At 44.6% G+C, this 26,674-nt stretch overlaps 1 protein-coding gene across 2 annotated transcripts in view; it reads right to left on the reverse strand.

The window, feature by feature from the left end:
* The window catches only part of LOC112224696 (calcium-activated potassium channel subunit alpha-1), a 214,727-nt gene that overhangs the window by 101,806 nt on the left and 86,247 nt on the right, over positions 1–26,674 (reverse strand). For both annotated transcript variants that reach the window (XM_042305752.1, XM_042305753.1), the window contains exon 3: positions 15,848–15,909. In XM_042305752.1, the coding sequence (XP_042161686.1) occupies positions 15,848–15,909 (62 nt within the window). The remainder of the gene's footprint in view (positions 1–15,847; positions 15,910–26,674) is intronic.

Below are 26,674 nucleotides of genomic sequence, written 5' to 3' on the forward strand. Positions count from 1 at the left end.
TTATTTACAAAATGTAAAACAAAGAATGCTGTTGTACACAAATGGTAATCTGAGGATATCAATTCAACCAAAACTTAGATCAGAGAAAAATGATTATTTGGGCCAAATAATAATGTCAAAAGACTAACACGCTAACGAGAGAGAGAGAGAGAGAGAGAGAGAGAGAGAGAGAGAGAGAGACAGAGAGACAGAGAGACAGAGAGAGACACAGAGAGAGAGAGAGAGAGAGAGAGAATGAGAGAGGTTGCGACTTGGTTCTGATATAAAGCTAGACTTATTCTAGGTCAAGCGTCCACAGGCCAGCCTGCCAGCTGGATAGATCTCCTCCTTCTCGCTCTCTTTCTGTGCTTAATGGTATGATTTATGAGGACAGAATAGTGTTGACTTTTCTCAGTTGCTTCCTGGTGATTTTTGCAATGAGCTCTATCTGTCTGTACTAAGGTGTACATTTGAGGACATCCTTAGCCTTAAGAGGTTGACAATTCACTCAAGGATGATTGAGACTTGAGGCTGAGAGTGTCCTAAAATGTACACCGCACTCTGTCTGTCGCAAATACTCTTTCAGTAGACCTCCAAGGCTAATTACAGGAAGTTCCCATATCTGTTACAACCTGCTGTCACTGAACACACAACACGCTAACCAACACGTTGCTGCTGCTGCTGTGTGTTTGCCAAAGTGTGACTGAGGCAAGCAGAGAGCCTTGTTGTTAATGACATTAGGTCAGGTAACGACATTGGGTCAGTTAATGACATTAGGTCAGTTAACAACATTGGGTCAGTTAATGACATTGGGTCAGTTAATGACATTGGGTCAGTTAACAACATTGGGTCAGTTAATGACATTGGGTCAGTTAACAACATTGGGTCAGTTAATGACATTGGGTCAGTTAATGACATTGGGTCAGTTAACGACATTGGGTCAGTTAACAACATTGGGTCAGTTAATGACATTGGGTCAGTTAATGACATTGGGTCAGTTAATGACATTGGGTCAGTTAACAACATTGGGTCAGTTAATGACATTGGGTCAGTTAATGACATTGGGTCAGTTAACAACATTGGGTCAATTAATGACATTGGGTCAGTTAATGACATTGGGTCAGTTAATGACATTGGGTCAGTTAACGGTAACTCTGTGTTGTCTGTTCACACTGCTATGCTTTATCTTGACCAGGTCGCAGTTGTAAATGAGAACTTGTTCTCAACTAGCCTACCTGGTTAAATAAAGGTGAAATAAAATTTAAAAAAAATATATATATTGCCTATGTAATAGCATTCCCAGCTAAATTAAGTTTGACAAACAATGGACGGTCACACAAGTTTGAACCTCCCTTTGAAGCCGAGGCGTTGATCCGTGACATACAACATGAATCTTCTTCCTAGCCAAAGATGCCGCTGAGGAGTTTACCACCACTTTGGACTATGGAGAATTAAACCACTTTGGATAATGTGACTGTTGGCTAGATAACTGAAACTAGCTAGCTAGCGTAACAGTTTGCTAAGTGAATAATATGGCGAGCTAGCCCACTCAAAGTTTCCTTATATTATATTATATTATTAAATATATGTATTAATCCATAATCTATGGATTTCATGGGAAAGGCCTAGTCAGTTGTACAACTGAATGCCTTCAACTGTAAGTGTCTACCACATTTAACCCAACCCCTCTAAATCAGAGAGGTGCGGGGGACTGCCTTAATCGACATCCACGTCTTTGGCACCCAGGGAACAGTGGGTTAACTGCCTTGCTCAGGGGCAGAACAATATATTTTTACCTTATCAGCTCGGTTATTCAATCCAGCATCCTTTTGGTTACTGTCCCGACACACTAACCACGAGGATACCTGCCGCCCCATGACTGGGCAGGGGTGAAGCCATGGGTGGGCATGGGAGGGCAAAGTTCCACCAACTTGGGAGACTGACTGGCTGACCCACTGGGGAGCCAGGCCCAGCCAATCAGAATGAGTTTTTCCCCACATAAAGGCTTTATTACAGACAGAAATACTCCTCAGTTTTATCAGCTGTCTCTGTGGCTTGTCTCAGACAATCCCGCAGGTGAAGAAGCTAAATGTGGAGATCCTGGCCTGGCATGGTTACACATGGTTGTGAGGCCGGATGGACGTACTGCCAAATTCTCTAAAAACACGTTGGTGGCAGCTTAAGGTAGAGAAATGAATATTAAATTATCTGGCAACCGCTCTGGTGAGCATTCCTGCACAGCATGCAAATTGCACACTCGCTCAAAACTTGAGACATGTTGTGTGACAAAATTGCACATTTTAGAGTGGCCTGTTATTGTCCCCAGCACAAGGTGCACCTGTGTAATGATCATGCTGTTTAATCAGAATCTTGATATGCAACAGTTGTCAGGTGGATGGATTATCTTGACAGAAGATAAATGCTCACTAACAGGGGTGTAAACACATTTGTGCCCAACATTTAAGGATTCATGGAAACTTTTTGGGAGCTTTTATTTCAGCTCATGAAACATGGGACCAACACTTTACATGTTGCATTTATATTTCTGTTCAGTGCAGATCGCTTATCAGGTTTAGTAATTACAGCATTTCATTAAGGACTTAAATCTATGTGATCATGGAGGACTCAGAACCCAAGTAACAGGGATTATTCAAGTTACTCGTCAACATTTAAATCATATTCTCGTATAGACTACTTTTTATTTTCTTGCTCATTGTTTCCCAATGTAGCAGGAAGTGGATAAGATAATATTGTTCTGAGTGACCATTCCCCTGTGTCATTATTCTACAGGGATACAAAATTCGTCAAAGGATCCTCTAGATGGCGCTTGCACCCAGGTGTTTACAGGACCCAGACTTGTTACATTACATTGGAGTGCATGTCATGTTTATTTTACATTTTACATTGAACACTGATCAAACATCAGCGAGTACCAGATGAGTACCAGATGGGAGGCTTTCAAAGCATATATTAATGAACCGTTTTACCAGTTTCAAATAAAATCAATTAAATCTGAAAATGAGAGAGATGCCTCCCGGGTGGTGCATCAGTCTAAGGCACTGCATCGCTACAGTCCCGGGTTCGATCCCAGGCTGTGTCACAGTCGGCCGTGACCGGGAGACCCATGAGGCGACGCACAATTGGCCCAGCGTTTTCCGGGTTAGAGGAGGGTTTCGCCGGTCGGGATTTCCTTGTCCCATCGCGCTCTAGCGTCTCCTAGTGGCGGGGCGGGTGCCTGCAAGCTGACTCTGGTCACCAGCTGTACAGTGTTTCCTCCGACACATTGGTGTGGCTGGCTTCTGGGTTAAGCAAGCAGTGTGTCAAGAAGCAGTGTGGCTTGGCAGGGTCGTGAGGATGCATGGCTCTCGATCTTCGCCTCTCCCGAATCCATACAGGAGTTGCAGCGATGGGACAAGACTGTAACTACTAATTGGATATCATGAAATTGGGGAGAAAAAGGGGTAAAAAGTACAAAAAAACCAGTAAAATCTGAGAAATGGAGAGAGAAGTAAACCAGGAATTATTTGCGCTTAAAGCTCAAAGCTCAATGAAGAACTTTCCACTTCAATGTCTGCAAACTGCTTAACGAGGCTGAAACAGTCTGAAATGTGAAATGTCCAGTAAATTGCTGGCCAGGCGCATTTAGAAGCTAAATTCAGACAGAGTCATTAATGCAATTCATAATTTACAAGGACAATTATCAATGGATCCTGTAGATTTAAACCAAATATTTACTTCCTACTACAACACACTTTACAATTGTGAATCTCCTGAGAACTTATATAATCAGACATCATTTTTAGATGGTCTTGATTTTCCCTCTATTTCAGAAGATACAAAATTGGATCTGGAGAAGGAATTGGACGATGTTGAAGGGAGTTAAAGCTTCAGGTCCAGATGGGCTCCCAATAGATATTTATAAGACATTTAAGGCCAAACTTCTAGGTCAAATTTTGTATACTGTATGTTTGCTGAATCCTTTCAACAAGGATGCTTCCTTTCCTCTCTAAGGAGTGCTTAAATCACTCTTATTCTGAAACTTGATAAATCCCCATCAAAATGTGAAAGTTACAGACCCATATCTACTACACAAAGACCAAAATGGCTTCGTGAAAATCCCTTAAGGTTGACTGTGAGGAGAGTGCTAAACATATCACATGTCACATATATCACATATCACATGTGTGAAGGGTCCCTGATACTGTCATACTCTCTAAAGTGTGAAGGTTCCCTGATACTGTCATACTCAAGTGTGAAGGGTCCCTGATACTGCCATACTCTCTCATGTGTGAAGGGTCCCCTGATACTGTCATACTCTCTCTTGATGCAGAGAAGGCATTTGATAGAGTTGAGTGGTCTTGTTTATTTTAAGTGTTTAAGAGATTTGGGTTTGGGAAATACTTCTGTAAATGGATTATTAAGATATTATATACAGACCCGACTGAAGAAGTTGCCACTAACAACTTCATTTCACAACCTTTTTGGGGGGGGAACGAGACAAGGGTGTCCAGACAGTCCAGGACTCTTCCTTGTAGCTATAGAAGCCTTTGCCATTGCAGTGTGAGCCAGCCTGTCAGTTAGTGGAATTAAAACAGCAGATTTTGAACATCGAGTGGCCCTGTTCCTAACAGATCTAAAGAATTCTATCTCTTCCCTCTCCAATTTAATTAATAACTTTGGTCAGTTTTCTGGGTTTAAAGTGAATAAAACCTAATCTTCTATCTTTTTCCTCAACAAGCAAGAGAAACTGAATCCATTGGACAGCATCCATTTGTGAATACAGAACAAGGTTTTACATATCTTGGTATTCAAAAGTCCCCCCCTATCTCAGCTCGCTGGCCACCATAGCATCACCCACCTGTAGCACGCTGCAGCAGGTATATCTCTCAGGTCACCCCCAAAACCAATTCTTTCTTTGGCCGCCTCTCCTTCCAGTTCTCTGCTGCCAATGACTGGAACGAACTACAAAAATCTCTGAAACTGGAAACACTTATGTCCCTCACTAGCTTTAAGCACCAACTGTCAGAGCAGCTCACAGATTACTGCACCTGTACATAGCCCACCTTTAATTTAGCCCAAACAACTACCTCTTTCCCTACTGTATTTATTTATTTATTTTGCTCCTTTGCACCCCATTGTTTTTATTTATACTTTGCACATTCTTCCACTGCAAATCTACCATTCCAGTGTTTTACTTGCTATTTTGTATTTACTTTGCCACCATGGCCTTTTTTTTGTTGCCTTTACTTCCCTTATCTCACCTCATTTGCTCACATCGTATATAGACTTGTTTATACTGTATTATTGACTGTATGTTTGTTTTACTCCATGTGTAACTCTGTGTCGTTGTATGTGTCGAACTGCTTTGCTTTATGTTGGCCAGGTCGCAGTTGTAAATGAGAACTTGTTCTCAACTTGCCTACCTGGTTAAATAAAGGTGAAAAAAAAGAGAGAAAAAAGCACACCAGAAATCGACGAATTCTGAACCCATGGTAACGAGTGTAATAAAAAACATCAACAGATGGACCTCATTATATCATTACGTGGTGGTATTTTGGTTAGAGCATTGGACTAGTAACCGAAAGGTTAAAAGATTGAATCCCTGAGTTGACAAGGTAAAAATTTGTCATTCTGCCCCTGAACAATGCAGTTAACCCACTGTTCCTTTGAAAATCAGAATTTGTTCTTAACTGACTTGCCTAGTTAAATAAAGGTAAAATAAATAGCCTGTATATATTACTGGTACAATACATATCATATTCTGCCCAAATGTCTTTACCTATTTCAATAAACTCCACCACCTTTATTTTTCCCAAAGATCAAAACAATACTCTAAAACAGAAAACCAAGGCTCTTTATTTTCCCTTTAACAGAGGGGGGTTACAACTTCCAAACCTACAGTGGTATTACTGGGCTGCACAATTGAGGGCCGCAATGTTTTGGTTCTCCAAGGTACCTTAGTTACTGGCTGCAGATTTAAAAGTTGTCCACAAAATGCTTATCTTCAAATGGATATTTGTACTCTGTTCCCTTTAAGAAACTAAATATGAATACTATTAATCCCTTTGTTACGTTCCATCTTTATTCTACAATGGATAAATAATTTTCTCCCCTCATCAATCTACAAACAATACCCCATAATCACAATGCCCCATTTTTTTTGCAAATGTATGAAAAATAAAAACAGATACCTTATTTCCATAAGTATTCAGACCATTTGCTATGAGACTCAAACTTGAGCTCAGCTGCATCCTGCTTCCATTGATCATCCTTGAGATATTTCTACAACTTGACAGGAGTCCACCTGTGGTAAATTCAATTGATTGGACATGATTTGGAAAGTCACACACCTGTTTATATAAGGTCCCACAGTTGACAGTGCATGTCAGAGCCACAACCAAGCCATGAGGTCGAAGGAATTGTCCGCAGAGCTCCAAGACAGGATTGTGTCGAGGCACAGATCTGGGGAAAGGTACCAACACATTTCTGTAGCTTTGAAAGTCCTCAAGAACACAGTGGCCTCCATCATTCTTTAATGGAAGAAGTTTGGAACCACCAAGAATCTTCCTAGCTGTGTGCCAAACTGATCAATCGGGGAGAAGGGCCTTGATCAGGGAGGTGGCCAAACACCTGATGGTCACACTGACAGAGCTCCAGAGTGGAGATGGAAGAACCTTCCAGAAAGACAACCATCTCTGCAGCATTCCACCAATCAGGCCTTTATGGTAGAGTGGCCAGACTGAAACCACTCCTCAGTAAAAGGCACATGAGAGCATGCTTAGAGTTTGCCAAAAGGCACCTAAAGGACTCTCAGACTATGAGAAACAAGATTATCTGGTCTGAGGAAATCAAGATTGAACTCTTTGGACTGATTGTCAAGCGTCACCTCTGGAGGAAACCTGATGAACCTGATGAAACCATCCCTACAGTGACGCAAGGTGGTGGCAGCATCATGCTGTCAGGATGTTTTTCAGAGGCAGGGACTGGGAGACTAGTTAGGATCGAAGGAACAATTAACAGAGCAAAGTACAGAGATATCCTTGATGAAAACCAGCTCCAGAGTGCTCAGGACCTCAGACTGTGGCAAAGGTTCCGATGCTACCCCACGGCAAGCGGTACTGGAGCGCCAGGTCTAGGTCCAAGAGGCTTCTACCCCCAAGCTACTATTTGCCCCCCCACTACGTTGCTGTTACTCTCTGTTATTATCTATGCATAGCCTCTTTGACAACCCCACCTGCATGTACATAATTATCTCAAATATCTCGACACCGGTGCCCCCGCACATTGACTCTGTACCGGTACCCCCTATACATAGCCTCCACATTGACTCTGTACCGGTACCCCCTGTATATAGCCTCCACATTGACTCTGTACCAGTACCCCTGTATATAGCCTCCACATTGACTCTGTACCGGTACCCCTGTATATAGCCTCCACATTGACTCTGTACCGGTAGCACCTGTATATAGCCTCCACATTGACTCTGTACCGGTAGCACCTGTATATAGCCTCCACATTGACTCTGTACCGGTAGCACCTGTATATAGCCTCCACATTGACTCTGTACCGGTAGCCCCTGTATATAGCCTCCACATTGACTCTGTACCGATACCCCCTGTATATAGCCTCCACATTGACTCTGTACCGATACCCCCTGTATATAGCCTCCACATTGACTCTGTACCGATACCCCCTGTATATAGCCTCCACATTGACTCTGTACCGATACCCCCTGTATATAGCCTCCACATTGACTCTGTACCGATACCCCCTGTATATAGCCTCCACATTGACTCTGTACCGATACCCCCTGTATATAGCCTCCACATTGACTCTGTACCGATACCCCCTGTATATAGCCTCCACATTGACTCTGTACCGATAGCCCCTGTATATAGCCTCCACATTGACTCTGTACCGGTACACCCTGTATATAGCCTCCACATTGACTCTGTACCGGTACCCCCTGTATATAGCCTCCACATTGACTCTGTACCGATACCCTCTGTATATAGCCTCCACATTGACTCTGTACCGATACCCCCTGTATATAGCCTCCACATTGACTCTGTACCGATAGCCCCTGTATATAGCCTCCACATTGACTCTGTACCGATACCCCCTGTATATAGCCTCCACATTGACTCTGTACCGGTACCCCCTGTATATAGCCTCCACATTGACTCTGTACCGATAGCCCCTGTATATAGCCTCCACATTGACTCTGTACCGGTACACCCTGTATATAGCCTCCACATTGACTCTGTACCGGTACCCCCTGTATATAGCCTCCACATTGACTCTGTACCGATACCCCCTGTATATAGCCTCCACATTGACTCTGTACCGATAGCCCCTGTATATAGCCTCCACATTGACTCTGTACCGATAGCCCCTGTATATAGCCTCCACATTGACTCTGTACCAGTACCCCTGTATATAGCCTCCACATTGACTCTATAACAGTACCACCTGTATATAACCTCCACATTGACTCTGTACCGATACCCCCTGTATATAGCCTCCACATTGACTCTGTACCGATACCCCCTGTATATAGCCTCCACATTGACTCTGTACCGATACCCCCTGTATATAGCCTCCACATTGACTCTGTACCGATACCCCCTGTATATAGCCTCCACATTGACTCTGTACTGGTACCCCCTGTATAAAGCCTCCACATTGACTCTGTACCAGTACCCCCTGTATATAGCCTCCACATTGACTCTGTACTGGTACCCCCTGTATAAAGCCTCCACATTGACTCTGTACCGGTACCCCCTGTATATAGCCTCCACATTGACTCTGTACCGGTAGCCCCTGTATATAGTCTCCACATTGACTCTGTACCGGTACCCCCTGTATATAGCCTCCACATTGACTCTGTACCGGTACCCCCTGTATATAGCCTCCACATTGACTCTGTACCGGTACCCCCTGTATAAAGCCTCCACATTGACTCTGTACCGGTACTCCCCTGTATATAGCCTCCACATTGACTCTGTACCGATACCCCCTGTATATAGTCTCCACATTGACTCTGTACCGGTACCCCCTGTATATAGCCTCCACATTGACTCTGTACCGGTACCCCCTGTATATAGCCTCCACATTGACTCTGTACCGGTACCCCCTGTATATAGCCTCCACATTGACTCTGTACCGGTACCCCCTGTATATAGTCTCCACATTGACTCTGTACCGGTACCCCCTGTATATAGTCTCCACATTGACTCTGTACCGATAGCCCCTGTATATAGCCTCCACATTGACTCTGTACCGTACCCCCTGTATATAGCCTCCACATTGACTCTGTACCGGTACCCCCTGTATATAGCCTCCACATTGACTCTGTACCGGTACCCCCTGTATATAGCCTCCACATTGACTCTGTACCGGTAGCACCTGTATATAGCCTCCACATTGACTCTGTACCGGTAGCACCTGTATATAGCCTCCACATTGACTCTGTACCGGTAGCACCTGTATATAGCCTCCACATTGACTCTGTACCGGTAGCACCTGTATATAGCCTCCACATTGACTCTGTACCGATACCCCCTGTATATAGCCTCCACATTGACTCTGTACCGATACCCCCTGTATATAGCCTCCACATTGACTCTGTACCGGTACCCCCTGTATATAGCCTCCACATTGACTCTGTACCGATACCCCCTGTATATAGCCTCCACATTGACTCTGTACCGATACCCCCTGTATATAGCCTCCACATTGACTCTGTACCGATACCCCCTGTATATAGCCTCCACATTGACTCTGTACCGATACCCCCTGTATATAGCCTCCACATTGACTCTGTACCGATAGCCCCTGTATATAGCCTCCACATTGACTCTGTACCGGTAGCACCCTGTATATAGCCTCCACATTGACTCTGTACCGGTACCCCCTGTATATAGCCTCCACATTGACTCTGTACCGATACCCCCTGTATATAGCCTCCACATTGACTCTGTACCGATACCCCTGTATATAGCCTCCACATTGACTCTGTACCGATAGCCCCTGTATATAGCCTCCACATTGACTCTGTACCGATAGCCCCTGTATATAGCCTCCACATTGACTCTGTACCGATACCCCCTGTATATAGCCTCCACATTGACTCTGTACCGATACCCCCTGTATATAGCCTCCACATTGACTCTGTACCGGTACCCCCTGTATATAGCCTCCACATTGACTCTGTACCGGTACCCCCTGTATATAGCCTCCACATTGACTCTGTACCGATAGCCCCTGTATATAGCCTCCACATTGACTCTGTACCGATAGCCCCTGTATATAGCCTCCACATTGACTCTGTACCAGTACCCCTGTATATAACCTCCACATTGACTCTATAACAGTACCACCTGTATATAACCTCCACATTGACTCTATACCCATACCCCCTGTATATAGCCTCCACATTGACTCTGTACCGATACCCCCTGTATATAGCCTCCACATTGACTCTGTACCGATACCCCCTGTATATAGCCTCCACATTGACTCTGTACCGATACCCCCCCTCCACATTGACTCTATATAGCCTCCACATTGACTCTGTACCAGTACCCCCTGTATATAGCCTCCACATTGACTCTGTACTGGTACCCCCTGTATAAAGCCTCCACATTGACTCTGTACCAGTACCCCCTGTATATAGCCTCCACATTGACTCTGTACTGGTACCCCTGTATAAAGCCTCCACATTGACTCTGTACCGGTACCCCCTGTATATAGCCTCCACATTGACTCTGTACCGGTACCCCCTGTATATAGCCTCCACATTGACTCTGTACCGGTACCCCCTGTATATAGCCTCCACATTGACTCTGTACCGGTACCCCCTGTATATAGCCTCCACATTGACTCTGTACCGGTACCCCCTGTATATAGCCTCCACATTGACTCTGTACCTTTACTCCCTGTATATAGCCTCCACATTGACTCTGTACCGATAGCCCTGTATATAGCCTCCACATTGACTCTGTACCGGTACCCCCTGTATATAGCCTCCACATTGACTCTGTACCGGTAGCCCCTGTATATAGCCTCCACATTGACTCTGTACCGGTACCCCCTGTATATAGCCTCCACATTGACTCTGTACCGGTACCCCCTGTATATAGCCTCCACATTGACTCTGTACCGGTACCCCCTGTATATAGCCTCCACATTGACTCTGTACCGGTACCCCCTGTATATAGCCTCCACATTGACTCTGTACCGATAGCCCCTGTATATAGCCTCCACATTGACTCTGTACCGGTAGCCCTGTATATAGCCTCCACATTGTACCTGTACATAGCCCACCTATAATTTAGCCCAAACAACTACCTCTTTCCCAACTGTATTTAATTTTTATTTATTTATTTATTTTGCTCCTTTGCACCCCATTATTTTTATTTCTACTTTGCACATTCTTCCATTGCAAAACTACCATTCCAGTGTTTTACTTGCTATATTGTATTTACTTTGCCACCATGGCCTTTTTTGCCTTTACCTCCCTTCTCACCTCATTTGCTCACATTGTATATAGACTTGTTTATACTGTATTATTGACTGTATGTTTGTTTTACTCCATGTGTAACTCTGTGTCGTTGTATCTGTCGAACTGCTTTGCTTTATCTTGGCCAGGTCGCAATTGTAAATGAGAACTTGTTCTCAACTTGCCTACCTGGTTAAATAAAGGTAAAATAAAATAAATAAATAAATTGACTCTGTACCGATACCCCCTGTATATAGCCTCCACATTGACTCTGTACCGATACCCCCTGTATATAGCCTCCACATTGACTCTGTACCGATACCCCCTGTATATAGCCCCGCAATTGTTATTTACTGCTGCTCTTTAATTATTTGTTCTTCTTTTCTCATACTTTTTTAAAACATTTGTTTTTAGGTATTTTCTTAAAACTGCATCGTTTTAAGGGCTTGTAAGTAAGCATTTCACTGTAAGGTCTACACCTGTTGTATTAGGCACGTGACAAATGACATTTGTTCTGAAAAAAATTGATTTGAAGACGCAGGAGTGGCTTTGGGACAAGTCGCTGAATGTCCTTGAGTGGCCCAGCCAGAGCCCGGACTTGAACCCGATCGAACATCTGGATAGACCTGAAAATAGCTTTGCAGCATGTCACGTTCATTGAATGAGGAGACCAAGGCTCAAAGTGATGTGAATACATTCTTCTATTTATTAACGAAGAAACACTAAACAAACTATACAAAACAACAAAACGAACGTGATGCTATATATAAACAAGTGCAGACACAGGCAACTAACCATAGACAATAACCCACAAAATACCCAAGGGAGATGGCTGCCTAAATATGGTTCCCAATCAGGGACAACGATAAACAGCTGCCTCTAATTGAGAACCAATCTAGGCAACCATAGACATACATAACACCTAGACAGGAACAAAAACACATACATCACCCATGTCGCACCCTGACCTAACTAAAATAATAATGAAAACAAAGAATACTAAGGTCAGGGCGTGACACAGCAAAGCTCCCCATCCAACCTGATACAGCTTTACAGGATCTGCAGAGAAGAATGGGAGAAACTGTAATCGCTGGCAAAGGTGTTTCAGAAAAGTACTGAGTAAATGGTCTGAATACTTATGGAAATGTGATATTCCAGTTTTTTTTACTGGTAATAAATGTGCAAACATTTCTAAAAACCTGTTTGTGCTTTGTCATTATGGGGTATTATGTGTAGATTTATGAGGGGGGTAAAAAAATTATTGAAACAATTTTAGAATAAGTAACAAAATATGAAAAAAGTCAAGGGTCTGAATACTTTCCAAACACATTTTGTATTACACGAAATACATCCAATTTAAAACCAATTGGGGCCAATAACAATTTCACACCTGGTAAAAGATGATTTGGTGTTTAAAGAAGCATATTGTTAAAGTCATGGCCCTTACATAAAGACAAAGGGCTCATGTTTAGTTTGAAGAACTCAAGAGCAAATTCAACTTTACCACAACTGCTGTATTTTTTTCCCAGTCTAAAGCAATCTGCAACCTCCTTTGACCACTTTAGAAACACTCTCTGTGTTATGGGAGAGGTCACATGACGTTACTACGAGCTTGGCACACCTGTATTTGGGAGAAATGGTAGCTACTCTTTAAAGACAACTCCAACAAGAAGATGTTTCAGAAGAGAACTGGGGTACAGCTAGCTCTAGAGCTCAGATACAGACAATAAACACTCTCTGTGTTATGGGAGAGGTCGCATGACGTTACTACGAGCTTGGCACACCTGTATTTGGGAGAAATGGTAGCTACTCTTTAAAGACAACTCCAACAAGAAGATGTTTCAGAAGAGAACTGGGGTACAGCTAGCTCTAGAGCTCAGATACAGACAATAAACACCTTCCTGAGACTGTTGCAATACAGTTGGATCATAAGAACATATCACCCCTGTTAAGCTCCACAAATTTGACCCTAATAACCCAGACCTATATTTGTATTTATTTATTATTCATTATGGACCCCTATTAGCTGCTGCCTAGGGGTCCAGCAAAATGAAGGCAGTTATACAATTCCTGTGTGTTAAACATAACACGCACTAGGCACCTTGTATCATTTCCTGTGGGTGTGTGCTGAGATACAAATGTTTTGGGCCTCAGTACTGCTCTATATCTCTGAGATTACCTCTACCCCATTACCCCTAATCCCTAAACTATGCATCCTAAACCTTTACCCAGTTTATATCTCTTTACATAGAGTATGAGAGAAAATAAAAGGTTTGACCTCTGTCTATTACAAGCTAGACATTCAGCTAGCTCTAGAGCTCAGAACTCTGTTATGTTCTGTTCTACTCTGCTCTGTTCTGTTATGCTCTATTCTGTTCTGTTATGTTCTGCTGTTCTGTTCTGTTCTACTCTGTTCTGTTATGCTCTATTCTGTTCTGTTATGTTCTGCTGTTCTGTTCTACTCTGCTGTTCTGTTATGTTCTGCTGTTCTGTTCTACTCTGTTGTGTTAGTTGTGCTCTGTTCTACTCTGTTCTGTTCTGTTATGCTCTGTTCTGTTCTACTCTGTTCTGTTCTGTTGTGCTCTGTTCTGTTCTAATCTGTTCTGTTATGCTCTGTTCTGTTCTACTCTGTTCTGTTATGTTATGTTCTGTTGTGTTATGTTCTGCTGTGTTCTGTTCTACTCTGATCTGTTCTGTTCTGTTATGTTCTGTTATTTTATATCTGTTCTGTTCTGTTATGTTCTGCTGCGCTCTGCTCTTCTGATCTGTTGTGTTATGTTCTGCTGTGTTCTGTTCTACTCTGATCTGTTCTGTTCTGTTATGTTCTGCTGTGTTCTGATATGTTCTACTCTGTTATGTTCTGTGCTCTGTGTTCTGTTCTACTCTGTTCAGTTCTGTTCTCTTGTGTTCTGTTCTGCTCTGTTCTGTTCTGCTCTGTTCTGTTGTGCTGCGTTCTGTTCTGTTCTGTTGTGCTCTGTTCTGTTATTTTATACTCTGTTCTGTTCTGCTCTGCTCTGTTCTGTTCTGTTCTGTTCTGCTCTGTTCTGTTCTGTTCTGTTCTGCTCTGTTCTGTTCTGTTCTGTTGTTTTATACTCTGTTCTGCTCTGTTCTGTTCTGTTCTGTTCTGTTCTGTTCTGCTCTGCTCTGTTCTGTTCTGTTCTGTTCTGTTATTTTATGCTCTGTTCTGTTGTGTTCTGTTCTGTTCTGTCTGAGAGCCTCTGATCCGTGCATTATAGAGATTAAACAATTTCATCTGTGAGTAAAGGATTGTCGGCGGTGGGCGCTCTGTGTCGTTGAAATGTTTTGTAAGCCCGGTTACCTGGAAAGGATTTATCTCTCTAATGAAGAGATGACAGGAAGGACAGGAGAGGACAGGACAGGAGAGGACAGAACAGGAGGGGAGAGGACAGCACAGGAGAGGACAGGACAGGACAGGAGAGGACAGGAGAGGACAGGACAGGACAGGACAGGAGGACAGGACAGGAGAGAACAGGACAGGAGAGAGGAGAGGACAGGACAGGGAGAGAACAGGACAGGAGAGAAAGGACAGGACAGGAAAGGAGAGGACAGAACAGGAGGGGAGAGGACAGCACAGGAGAGGACAGGACAGGACAGGAGAGGACAGGACAGGACAGGAGAGGACAGGACAGGAGGGGACAGGACAGGAGAGGACAGGAGAGGACAGGAGAGGAGGGGACAGGACAGGAGAGGACAGGACAGGAGAGGACAGGACAGGAAAGGACAGGACAGGAAAGGACATAAAGGACAGGAGGCAGGACCTGTGCTCTGATGTACAGCAGCAATCGGGGTTATAACTAGAGCGTGTGCTGAGGATGAATGATACAGTACAGTGTACAGGTGTGTGAAAGGTCTAGAGGTCTCAGGGTAATAAGTAACAATACATACTTCTGTTCCAATGCATTTTGGCCTATTACTCACAATACCCATCCTAAAGTATATAAATGATTTAGAATTGACAGGAAACCACAACGGCATCACCACAGCCATAACTGTCTGACAGTAAGGACAATCTACAGTCACCGTTCTACTATCTACTTAGCAGGTTCATCAAAATGTTTCATATGTGTAAAAGAGGATCTATTTAATTTCAGATCTCGTATTACAGCATCTTTATAAACCAGGTTACAGCCTCGTTACATCACATTACTCCTCCTCCTAATCTTTCACCAGATTAGATGTGGATCCCATTGACCGAAAAAATAAAAATAAATAGAGAATCTCATTGTTGAGTTGAGTAAAGCTCTGTCACAGTGTAAAAAATCTACCTTCTGGTAGATTATCAGAACAACAAGCATCATATAACCTGTCAAGGTATTAGGTCCTAACTGTAAAAGTAATACTTACTCAGAGGAATCGATGAAGTATATTACAAGGGCTCCGATGCTGAGGGCAAAGACAAGCACCACCTGAAAAGGAGAGAGAGATAGAGAGAGAGAGAGAGAGAGAGAGAGAGAGAGAGAGAGAGAGAGAGAGAGAGAGAGAGAGAGAGAAAGAGTTGGTCTCTAAACTTTGATCTATTAAAAAATAAAGACCCCCCCCCGGATACACATGTTGGTTTTTGCACTAGCATTACACAGCTGATTGAAATAACAAACCCTGGATGATGAGTCAGCCACTTGAATCAGCTGTGTAGCGCTTGGGGACCCTGGTCTAATGCATTCACAGGGGAGACGTTATTAAGTAGCACACTGACAGCTAACATTTAGTGTAAAGGTCCCAGTAATTAGCCTGTTCTGGGGATATCACATTCACTGAGGTAGATCATATGTTTATTAAGGCCAAGGATAAATAATTCATAACCGGCACTGTCAGAGTATAGGTATTAGCTGCACATCACATCACAGTATAGGTAGTAGATACACATCACATCACAGTATAGGTAGTAGATACACATCACATCAGCTCATTCTGACAGGGTAAATAAAGATAGTGCTAGGATACACCTACATCTGGGAACACACACACACAGTGAAACAAGGAGAGGAGAGGAGACAGTGACAGGCAGTGAAACAAGGAGAGGAGAGGAGACAGTGACAGGCAGTGAGACAAGGAGAGGAGAGGAGACAGTGACAAGCAGAGAGGAGAGGAGAGGGAGGAGGAGGAGGAGAGGAGAGGAGAGGAGAGGAGAGAGGAGAGGAGAGGAGAGGAGAGGAGAGGAGAGGAGAGGAGAGGAGAGGAGAGGAGAGGAGAGGAGAGGAGGAGAGGAGAGGAGAGGAGAGAGGAGAGGAGAGGAGACAGGGACAGGCAGTGAGACAAGGAGAGGAGAGGAGACAGTGACAGGCAGTGAGACAAGGAGAGGAGAGGAGACAGGGACAGGCAGTGAGACAAGGAGAGGAGAGGAGACAGGGACAGGCAGTGAGACAAGGAGAGGAGAGGAGACAGGGACAGGCAGTGAGACAAGGAGAGGAGAGGAGAGGAGAGGAGAGGCAGTGAGACAAGGAGAGGAGAGGAGAGGAGAGGAGGAGGAGAGGAGAGGAGAGGAGAGGAGAGGAGAGGAGAGGAGAGGAGAGGGAGAGGAGAGAGAGGAGAGGAGAGGAGAGGAGGAGGAGAGGAGAGGAGAGGAGAGGAGAGGAGAGGAGACAGGCAGTGAGACAAGGAGAGGAGAGGAGACAGGGACAGGCAGTGAGACAAGGAGAGGAGAGGAGACAGTGACAGGCAGTGAGACAAGGAGAGGAGAGGAGACAGTGACAGGCAGTGAGACAAGGAGAGGAGAGGAGACAGTGACAAGCAGTGAAACAAGGAGATGAGAGGAGAGGCGACAGTGACAGGCAGTGAAACAAGGAGAGGAGAGGAGATGAGACAGGGACAGGCAGTGAGACAATGAGAGGAGAGGAGACAGTGACAGGCAGTGAGACAAGGAGAGGAGAGGAGACAGGGACAGGCAGTGAGACAAGGAGAGGTGAGGAGACAGGGACAGGCAGTGAGACAAGGAGAGGAGAGAGACAGTGACAGGCAGTGAGACAAGGAGAGGTGAGGAGACAGGGACAGGCAGTGAGACAAGGAGAGGAGATGAGACAGGGACAGGCAGTGAGACAAGGAGAGGAGATGAGAGTAGACAGTGACAAGCAGTGAGACAAGGACAGGTGACATTGTAGCTCACTAGAGTTTCTAGAGGAAGAGAGAGGCAGAGGAGAAACAGTGATGCAGCAAAGCCCTGAGCCTAGTCACAGAGCTATCACAACAACAAAACAAGGTCATTGACAGTGAAACCCTCTGTCTGTCTGTCTGTCTGTCTGATATGGGAGGCCTTCTGAATAAAATGGAACATGCAGTCTATCTATAGCCTGGTCCCAGATGTTTGTGCTGTATAGCCAACTTTTATGGTTGATTTTATGGCTAATGTATGGCATTAATGACCATGGGAACACCAGGCTAATCTAGCTATACACTGTGTGGGAACAGATTGGGAGAGATTATAGGTTAATTGACACATGCAGATCCAGTGGTTTTAGATAACATTAGTTGTGAAGTGACAGCCCTGACACCATAGCTGTACTGTCTGAAACTTAGTGGCCTGGGGGTATCCAGGCTAAACTTAGTGGCCTGGGGGTATCCAGGCTAAACTTAGTCAGTCTGTGAGTTGCCTGGGGTAACCAGACTAAACTTAATCAGTCTGTGAGTTGCCTGGGGAATCCAGGCTAAACTTAATCAGTCTGTGAGTTGCCTGGGGTAACCAGGCTAAACTTAGTGGCCTGGGGTATCCAGGCTAAACGTAATCAGTCTGTGAGTTGCCTGGGGTAACCAGGCTAAACTTAATCAGTCTGTGAGTTGCCTGGGGAATCCAGGCTAAACTTAATCAGTCTGTGAGTTGCCTGGGGTAACCAGGCTAAACTTAGTGGCCTGGGGTATCCAGGCTAAACTTAATCAGTCTGTGAGTTGCCTGGGGTATCCAGGCTAAACTTAGTGGCCTGGGGGTATCCAGGCTAAACTTAGTGGCCTGGGGGTATCCAGGCTAAACTTAGTGGCCTGGGGGTATCCAGGCTAAACTTAGTGGCCTGGGGGTCCAGGCCTGGCCTGGGGGGGTAAGTGGCCCAGGCTAAACTTAGTGGCCTGGGGGGGTAGTGGCCCAGGCTAAACTTAGTGGCCTGGGGGTCCAGGCCTGGCCTGGGGGTAACCAGGCTAAACTTAGTGGCCTGGGGGTATCCAGGCTAAACTTAGTGGCCTGGGGGTAACCAGGCTAAACTTAGTGGCCTGGGGGTATCCAGGCTAAACTTAGTGGCCTGGGGTAACCAGGCTAAACTTAGTGGCCTGGGGGTAACCAGGCTAAACTTAGTGGCCTGGGGGTAACCAGGCTAAACTTAATCAGTCTGTTTGTGAATCCCTATTCCCTTTACTGCATACTTTTGACCACACTTCAGTGCTCTATATAGGGTGCCATTAGGGATGCAGCCTGTGAGTGGCCTTGGGTAAACCGACTGAGAAAGCAGTGAAAGGCAGTTAAATAAGGCCAAGCATTAGATACCATTTTAGGGCACTCTCTTCTTTATTAGGTAGTCCGTTGGCAGGACAACAGGGAAGAAGGAAATCAACTTGAGACTGCAGCTTCTATCTTTAAAAAAATATATTTTTCCCCCCTTAAAGTATGAAAAACTCCACACAACATCAAACGTTATTAGAAAGCCCATTAGGGACAATTATAGTTGTCTTTCTTCTTCTTCTTCCATAAAGGAAAGGAGTACGGCAGTCCCACCGTTTATTAGATAGGAGGATAGGAGGAGAGGTAGGGTGGAATAGCAGTGGGTTGGATTCAAGCCCACGCTCACACAGGACAGGTAGGCTACATGTAATTCTGAAGGCAGAGGCTTTTAGTTCACCAGTCCACAATACTAAGAATATTATAAGTTACAAAATGAACGACCCAAATCCCTCAAAATGAAAACCCCCCAGTGCATGTAATGTGGTCTGGCCAGTACGCCACAGTACTGTAATCCTGAGAAGCACAGATGAGAATATAATCAGAGGTTAACTCCTCTCACAGAGGCAGGAACCACACCTGGGTTCAAAACAGAGGTCTTCAAACGCTTTCGTGCCAGTAGAACTGGTTTTAACGACTTTGCAGATATAAAACAAACAATCGTATCAGTAAATAAATATAATAAATAAATATAATATTCTCAGTTTATGCTACAAAAAACTTTAACTTTAGGTTTAAAAAAAATGACAAACAACTATATGACGTAGCGTAAGGTATTGTTGTCAGAATAGATGGATGCAGTTCAATGCATGATTAATATCATTCACCAATACAGTCATTGGTAGTTTAAAACAGCTATCAGGTTGTAAATCACATCTGGTACATTGTTTGCTGCCTGCATTCGGGATGCACTGTTTCAGTTTCCATTACTAAATATTTTAGGCAAAAAAATGGATGTGTGTAACTAAGGCTGGGAATGTGGGGCGGCAGGGTAGCCTAGTGGTTAGAGCGTTGGACTAGTAACCGCAAGGTTGCAAGTTCAAACCCCCGAGCTGACAAGGTACAAATCTGTTGTTCTGCCCCTGAACAGGCAGTTAACCCACTGTTCCTAGGCTGTCATTGAAAATAAGAATTTGTTCTTAACTGACTTGCCTAGTAAAATAAAAAATGTCAATACAATCAAACTAGCAAAGGCAATGATCACAAGTCAGTTGTAATGTGGCTAATATGCTAGCCTATTTATTTATGTGACATGCTAAAAACACTGAGCCTAACTGCTAGTAGGATGTCATGCCATTGGAGGAGAGGGTGAATGACTGACCATTTTCTCCTCATATTGTTTTTCAGTGGCTATACACAGCTAGAGATGCAGGTGTCATTGGTTAGCTAGCAAGAACTTGAATGACTGTTATCCAATTATCATGTCCTTAGCGTTCGCAAAATCACATTGGCTATCTACTCAGATTTCAGCGCACTCTCGTCAGAGTGTAAACACCTGCTGAATGTATATATATATATATATATTTATTTTACCTGTTTACCTGACCACACCACTGAACAGTAGTCCAGGTGTGACAGAACTAGGGCCTGTAGCACCTGCCTTGTCTATAGTGTTGTTAAGAAGGCAGAACAGCGCTTTATTATGGACAGACTTCTCACCAACTTAACTACTGTTGTATCAACATGTTTTGGCCATGACAGTTTACAATCCAGGGTTACTCCAAACAGTTTAGCCCCTTAACTTGTTCAATTTCCACATGATTTATTACAAGATTTGGTTGAGGTTTGGGGTTTAGTGAATGATTTGTCCCAATTACAATGCTTTTAGTTTTAGAAATATTCAGGACTAACTTATTCCTTGCCACCCACTCTGAAACTAACTGCATCTCATTGTTAAGTGTTGCAGTCATTTCAGTCGTTGTAGTACAGTAGCTGACATTTACAGTATAGTGTTGCGTCACCCACATACATAGAAAAACTGTCTTTGCTCAAATCACCTAATTCTACCTGGATTATGTTGGAGAGGCTTCCAACAAAGAACACCCTATCTCTCTGTATCTCTCTCTTTCTCTCTGCATTTCTCTCTTTCTCTCTACCTCTGGATCTCTATCTTTGTATATCTCTATTTGGAAGATGTCTGGAAAAGTCCCATACAGATCATTTACATGAGAATACAATGGGTTTTCAGAAACAGGAACCTGAGGGATTATGGTCCTGTAAACTAAACAAGCTAAACATCTTCTTCGACCCGTTTTGAAGAGATAACACAGTGCCACCGACGCGGCCCAAGGACTGAGGGCTCTCCTTCTCTGTGGCCGACGTGAGTAAAACGTTTAAGCGTATTAATCCTCGCAAGACTGCCGGCCCAGACGGCATCCCTAGCCCCGTCCTCAGAGCATGCGCAGACCAGCTGGCTGGAGTGTTTACGAACATATTCAATCTCTCCCTTTCCTAGTCTGCAGTCCGCACTTCCTTCAAGATGTCCACCATTGTTCCTGTACGCAAGAAAGCAAAGGTAACTGAACTAAATGACTATCGCCCCATAGCACACACTTCTGTCATCATGAAGTGCTTTGAGAGGCTAGTTAATAAGAATCATATCACATCTACCTTACCCAACACCCTAGACCCACGTCAATTTGCTTACCGCCCCAATAGAGTCACAGACGATGCAATCGCCATCGTACTGCACACTGCCCTATCCCATCTGGACAAGGGGAATACAATAGCTCAGCATTCAACACCATAGTACCCTCCAAGCTCATCAATAAGCTCGGGGCCCTGTGTCTGATCCCCATGCAACTGGGTCTTGCACTTCCTGATGGGCTGCCCCCAGGTGGTGAAGGTAGGAAGCAACACCTCCACTTTGCTGATCCTCAACACAGGGGCCCCACAAGAGTGCGTGCTCAGCTCCCTCCTGTACTCCAAGTTCACCCATGACTGCGTGGCCACGCACGCCTCCAACTCAATCATCAAGTTTGCAGACAACACAACCGTAGTAGGCCTAATTGCCAACAATGACGTGACAGCCTACAGGGAGGAGGTGAGGGCCCTGGCAGAGTGGGGCCAGGAAAATAACCTCGATGTCAACAAAACAAAGGAACTGATCGTACACTTCAGGAAACATTAAAGGGAGCACTCCCCCATCCACATTGATGGGAACGCAATGGAGAAGGTGGAAAGCTTTAAGTTCCTTGGTGTACACATCACTGACAATCTGAAATGATCCAACCACACAAATAGTGTGGTGAAGAAGGTGTAACAGCACCTCTTCAACATGAGGATGCTGAAGAAATTTGTCTTGGCCTCTAAGAGCCTCAGAAACTTTTACAGATGCACAATTGAGAGCATCCTGTCGGGCTGTATCACGGCCTGATAAGGCAAGTGCACCGCTCGCAACCGCAGGGCTCTCCAGAGGGTGGTACGGTCTGCCCAACGCATCAACGGGGGCAAACTACCTGCCCTCCAGGACACCTACAGCACCCGATGTCACAGGAACATCGGTTGCCTCAGTTGACTCCACAGGTTCCCACGCCTTAGCTGGCTCTACAGGTTCCCGAACCTCACTGGCTCCACAGGTTCCCGCGCCTTAGCTGGCTCTACAGGTTCCCGCGCCTTAGCAGAAACGATCGACCTGGAACAAATGTTAGAGACAATGTTGATGTTCTCTTCAGAATATATAGAACATAATGTTTTCATGCCTGTACGCTACTAGAGTTTCTTGTTTTGTTCCATATTTGTTTATTTATTAAATTCACTACCTGTACTTGCTTCCCGATTCTTAGCGTAAACGTTACACAACGACCCGAGCCACGGCCAGTACCTCCCGCTATCATCCAAAAGGCGAGGCCAGTACATGTGCATCAAAGATGGGACAGAGAGATTGAAAAACAGCATCTATCTCAAGGCCATCAGACTGTTAAATAGCCGACACTAGCTGGCTACCAACCGGCTACTCAACCCTGCACCTTAGAGGCTGCTGCCCTATACACATAGACATGGAATCACTGGTCACTTTAATAATGTTTACATAGTGATTTACTCATATCATATGTATATACTGTATTCTATTCTACTGTATTTACTCAATGCCACTCTGACATTGCTCATCCTAATATTTATATATTTCTTAATTCCATTCTTTTACTTTTAGATTTGTGTATTTTTGTGAATTGTTAGATATTACCGCACTGTCGGAGCTAGGAACACAAGCATTTAGTTAGATATTACTGCACTGTTGGAGCTAGGAACACAAGCATTTAGTTAGATATTACTGCACTGTTGGAGCTAGGAACACAAGCATTTAGTTAGATATTACTGCACTGTTGGAGCTAGGAACACAAGCATTTAGTTAGATATTACTGCATTGTTGGAGCTAGGAACACAAGCATTTAGTTAGATATTACTGTACTGTTGGAGCTAGGAACACAAGCATTTAGTTAGATATTACTGCATTGTTGGAGCTAGGAACACAAGCATTTAGTTAGATATTACTGCACTGTTGGAGCTAGGAACACAAGCATTTAGTTAGATATTACTGCACTGTTGGAGCTAGGAACACAAGCATTTAGTTAGATATTACTGCACTGTTGGAGCTAGGAACACAAGCATTTCGAAACACCCGCAATAACATCTACTAAATGTGTGTATGTGACCAATAACATTTAATTTGATTTAAATTATGTTGTATGTTAATGAGAAAAGACAGATAACCGAAAAACAATGCCATGCTATTCTATAGTTCATTCACTGTATAACTAGGGTGTATACCTAAAGTAGAATCCTACAGTATGAGCGGACACAAAAAAACATCCTTCCCTGATTGGTTGACCCTCAGCTGTATCCCTCCCTAGACCATTCTCTCATTCTGATCCTTCCCTGACTGCTTGACCCTCAGCTTCCCTAGACCATTCTCTTTCATTCTGATCCTTCCCTGACTGCTTGACCCTCAGCTTCCCTAGACCATTCTCTCATTCTGATCCTTTCCTGACTGCTTGACCCTCAGCTTCCCTAGACCATTCTCTTTCATTCTGATCCTTCCCTGACTGCTTGACCCTCAGCTTCCCTAGACCATTCTCTTTCATTCTGATCCTTCCCTGACTGCTTGACCCTCAGCTTCCCTAGACCATTCTCTTTCATTCTGATCCTTCCCTGACTGCTTGACCCTCAGCTTCCCTAGACCATTCTCTCATTCTGATCCTTCCCTGACTGCTTGACCCTCAGCTTCCCTAGACCATTCTCTTTCATTCTGATCCTTCCCTGACTGCTTGACCCTCAGCTTCCCTAGACCATTCTCTCATTCTGATCCTTCCAAAACTGCTTGACCCTCAGCTACCCTAGACCATTCTCTTTCATTCTGATCCTTCCCTGACTGCTTGACCCTCAGCTTCCCTAGACCATTCTCTCATTCTGATCCTTCCCTGACTGCTTGACCCTCAGCTTCCCTAGACCATTCTCTTTCATTCTGATCCTTCCCTGACTGCTTGACCCTCAGCTTCCCTAGACCATTCTCTTTCATTCTGATCCTTCCCTGACTGCTTGACCCTCAGGGACAGTTCACCCACACTGACATCACATCACGGAGTGGCAAAAATCACAAAAATATTGAACTCCTGCTACAGTACAATAGTAGTACCAGCACTCAATACTGACACCACAACTACTACAGGGAACTAGCCTGTAGCCCTCAGTCACTAAACATGCCTACTAAAGGGAACTAGCCTGTAGCCCTCATTCACTAAACATGTCTACTACCGGGAACTAGCCTGTAGCCCTCATTCACTAAACATGTCTACTACAGGGAACTAGCCTGTAGCCCTCATTCACTAAACATGCCTACTACAGGGAACTAGCCTGTAGCCCTCAGTCACTAAACATGCCTACTACAGGGAACTACTAGCCTGTAGCCCTCAGTCATTAAACATGCCTACTACAGGGAACTAGCCTGTAGCCCTCAGTCACTAAACACGCCTACTACAGGGAACTAGCCTGTAGCCCTCAGTCACTAAACATGACTACTACAGGGAACTAGCCTGTAGCCCTCATTCACTAAACATGTCTACTACAGGGAACTAACCTGTAGCCCTCAGTCACTAAACATGCCTACTACAGGGAACTAGCCTGTAGCCCTCAGTCACTAAACAAGCCTACTACAGGGAACTAGCCTGTAGCCCTCAGTCACTAAACATGCCTACTACAGGGAACTAACCTGTAGCCCTCATTCACTAAACATGCCTACTACAGGGAACTAGCCTGTAGCCCTCAGTCACTAAACATGCCTACTACAGGGAACTAGCCTGTAGCCCTCAGTCACTAAACACGCCTACTACAGGGAACTAGCCTGTAGCCCTCAGTCACTAAACATGCCTACTACAGGGAACTAACCTGTAGCCCTCAGTCAATAAACATGCCTACTACAGGGAACTACTAGCCTGTAGCCCTCAGTCATTAAACATGCCTACTACAGGGAACTAGCCTGTAGCCCTCAGTCATTAAACATGCCTACTACAGGGAAACTAGCCTGTAGCCCTCAGTCATTAAACATGCCTACTACAGGGAACTAGCCTGTAGCCCTCAGTCATTAAACATGCCTACTACAGGGAACTACTAGCCTGTAGCCCTCAGTCATTAAACATGCCTACTACAGGGAACTAGCCTGTAGCCCTCAGTCACTAAACATGCCTACTAGTCACTAAAGGGAACTAGCCTGTAGCCCTCAGTCATTAAACATGCCTACTACAGGGAACTAGCCTGTAGCCCTCAGTCACTAAACATGCCTACTACAGGGAACTAGCCTGTAGCCCTCAGTCATTAAACATGCCTACTACAGGGAACTAGCCTGTAGCCCTCATTCACTAAACATGTCTACTACCGGGAACTAACCTGTAGCCCTCAGTCACTAAACATGCCTACTAAAGGGAACTAGCCTGTAGCCCTCATTCACTAAACATGTCTACTACCGGGAACTAGCCTGTAGCCCTCAGTCACTAAACATGCCTACTACAGGGAACTAGCCTGTAGCCCTCAGTCACTAAACATGCCTACTAAAGGGAACTAGCCTGTAGCCCTCAGTCACTAAACATGTCTACTACAGGGAACTAACCTGAAGCCCTCAGTCACTAAACATGCCTACTACAGGGAACTACCCTGTAGCCCTCATTCACTAAACATGTCTACTACAGGGAACTAGCCTGTAGCCCTCAGTCACTAAACATGACTACTACAGGGAACTAGCCTGTAGCCCTCATTCACTAAACATGTCTACTACAGGGAACTAACCTGTAGCCCTCAGTCACTAAACATGCCTACTACAGGGAACTAGCCTGTAGCCCTCAGTCACTAAACAAGCCTACTACAGGGAACTAGCCTGTAGCCCTCAGTCACTAAACATGCCTACTACAGGGAACTAACCTGTAGCCCTCATTCACTAAACATGCCTACTACAGGGAACTAGCCTGTAGCCCTCATTCACTAAACATGCCTACTACAGGGAACTAGCCTGTAGCCCTCAGTCACTAAACATGCCTACTACAGGGAACTAGCCTTTAGCCCTCATTCACTAAACAGCCCTCAGTCACTAGCCCTCATTCACTAAACATGCCTACTACAGGGAACTAGCCTGTAGCCCTCAGTCACTAAACATGCCTACTACAGGGAACTAGCCTGTAGCCCTCAGTCACTAAACATGCCTACTACAGGGAACTAGCCCTCAGTCACTAAACATGCCTACTACAGGGAACACTAAACATGCCTACTAC

Source organism: Oncorhynchus tshawytscha, linkage group LG25, assembly GCF_018296145.1.
Source record: "Oncorhynchus tshawytscha isolate Ot180627B linkage group LG25, Otsh_v2.0, whole genome shotgun sequence".
In the NCBI taxonomy this organism is placed as follows: domain Eukaryota; kingdom Metazoa; phylum Chordata; class Actinopteri; order Salmoniformes; family Salmonidae; genus Oncorhynchus; species Oncorhynchus tshawytscha.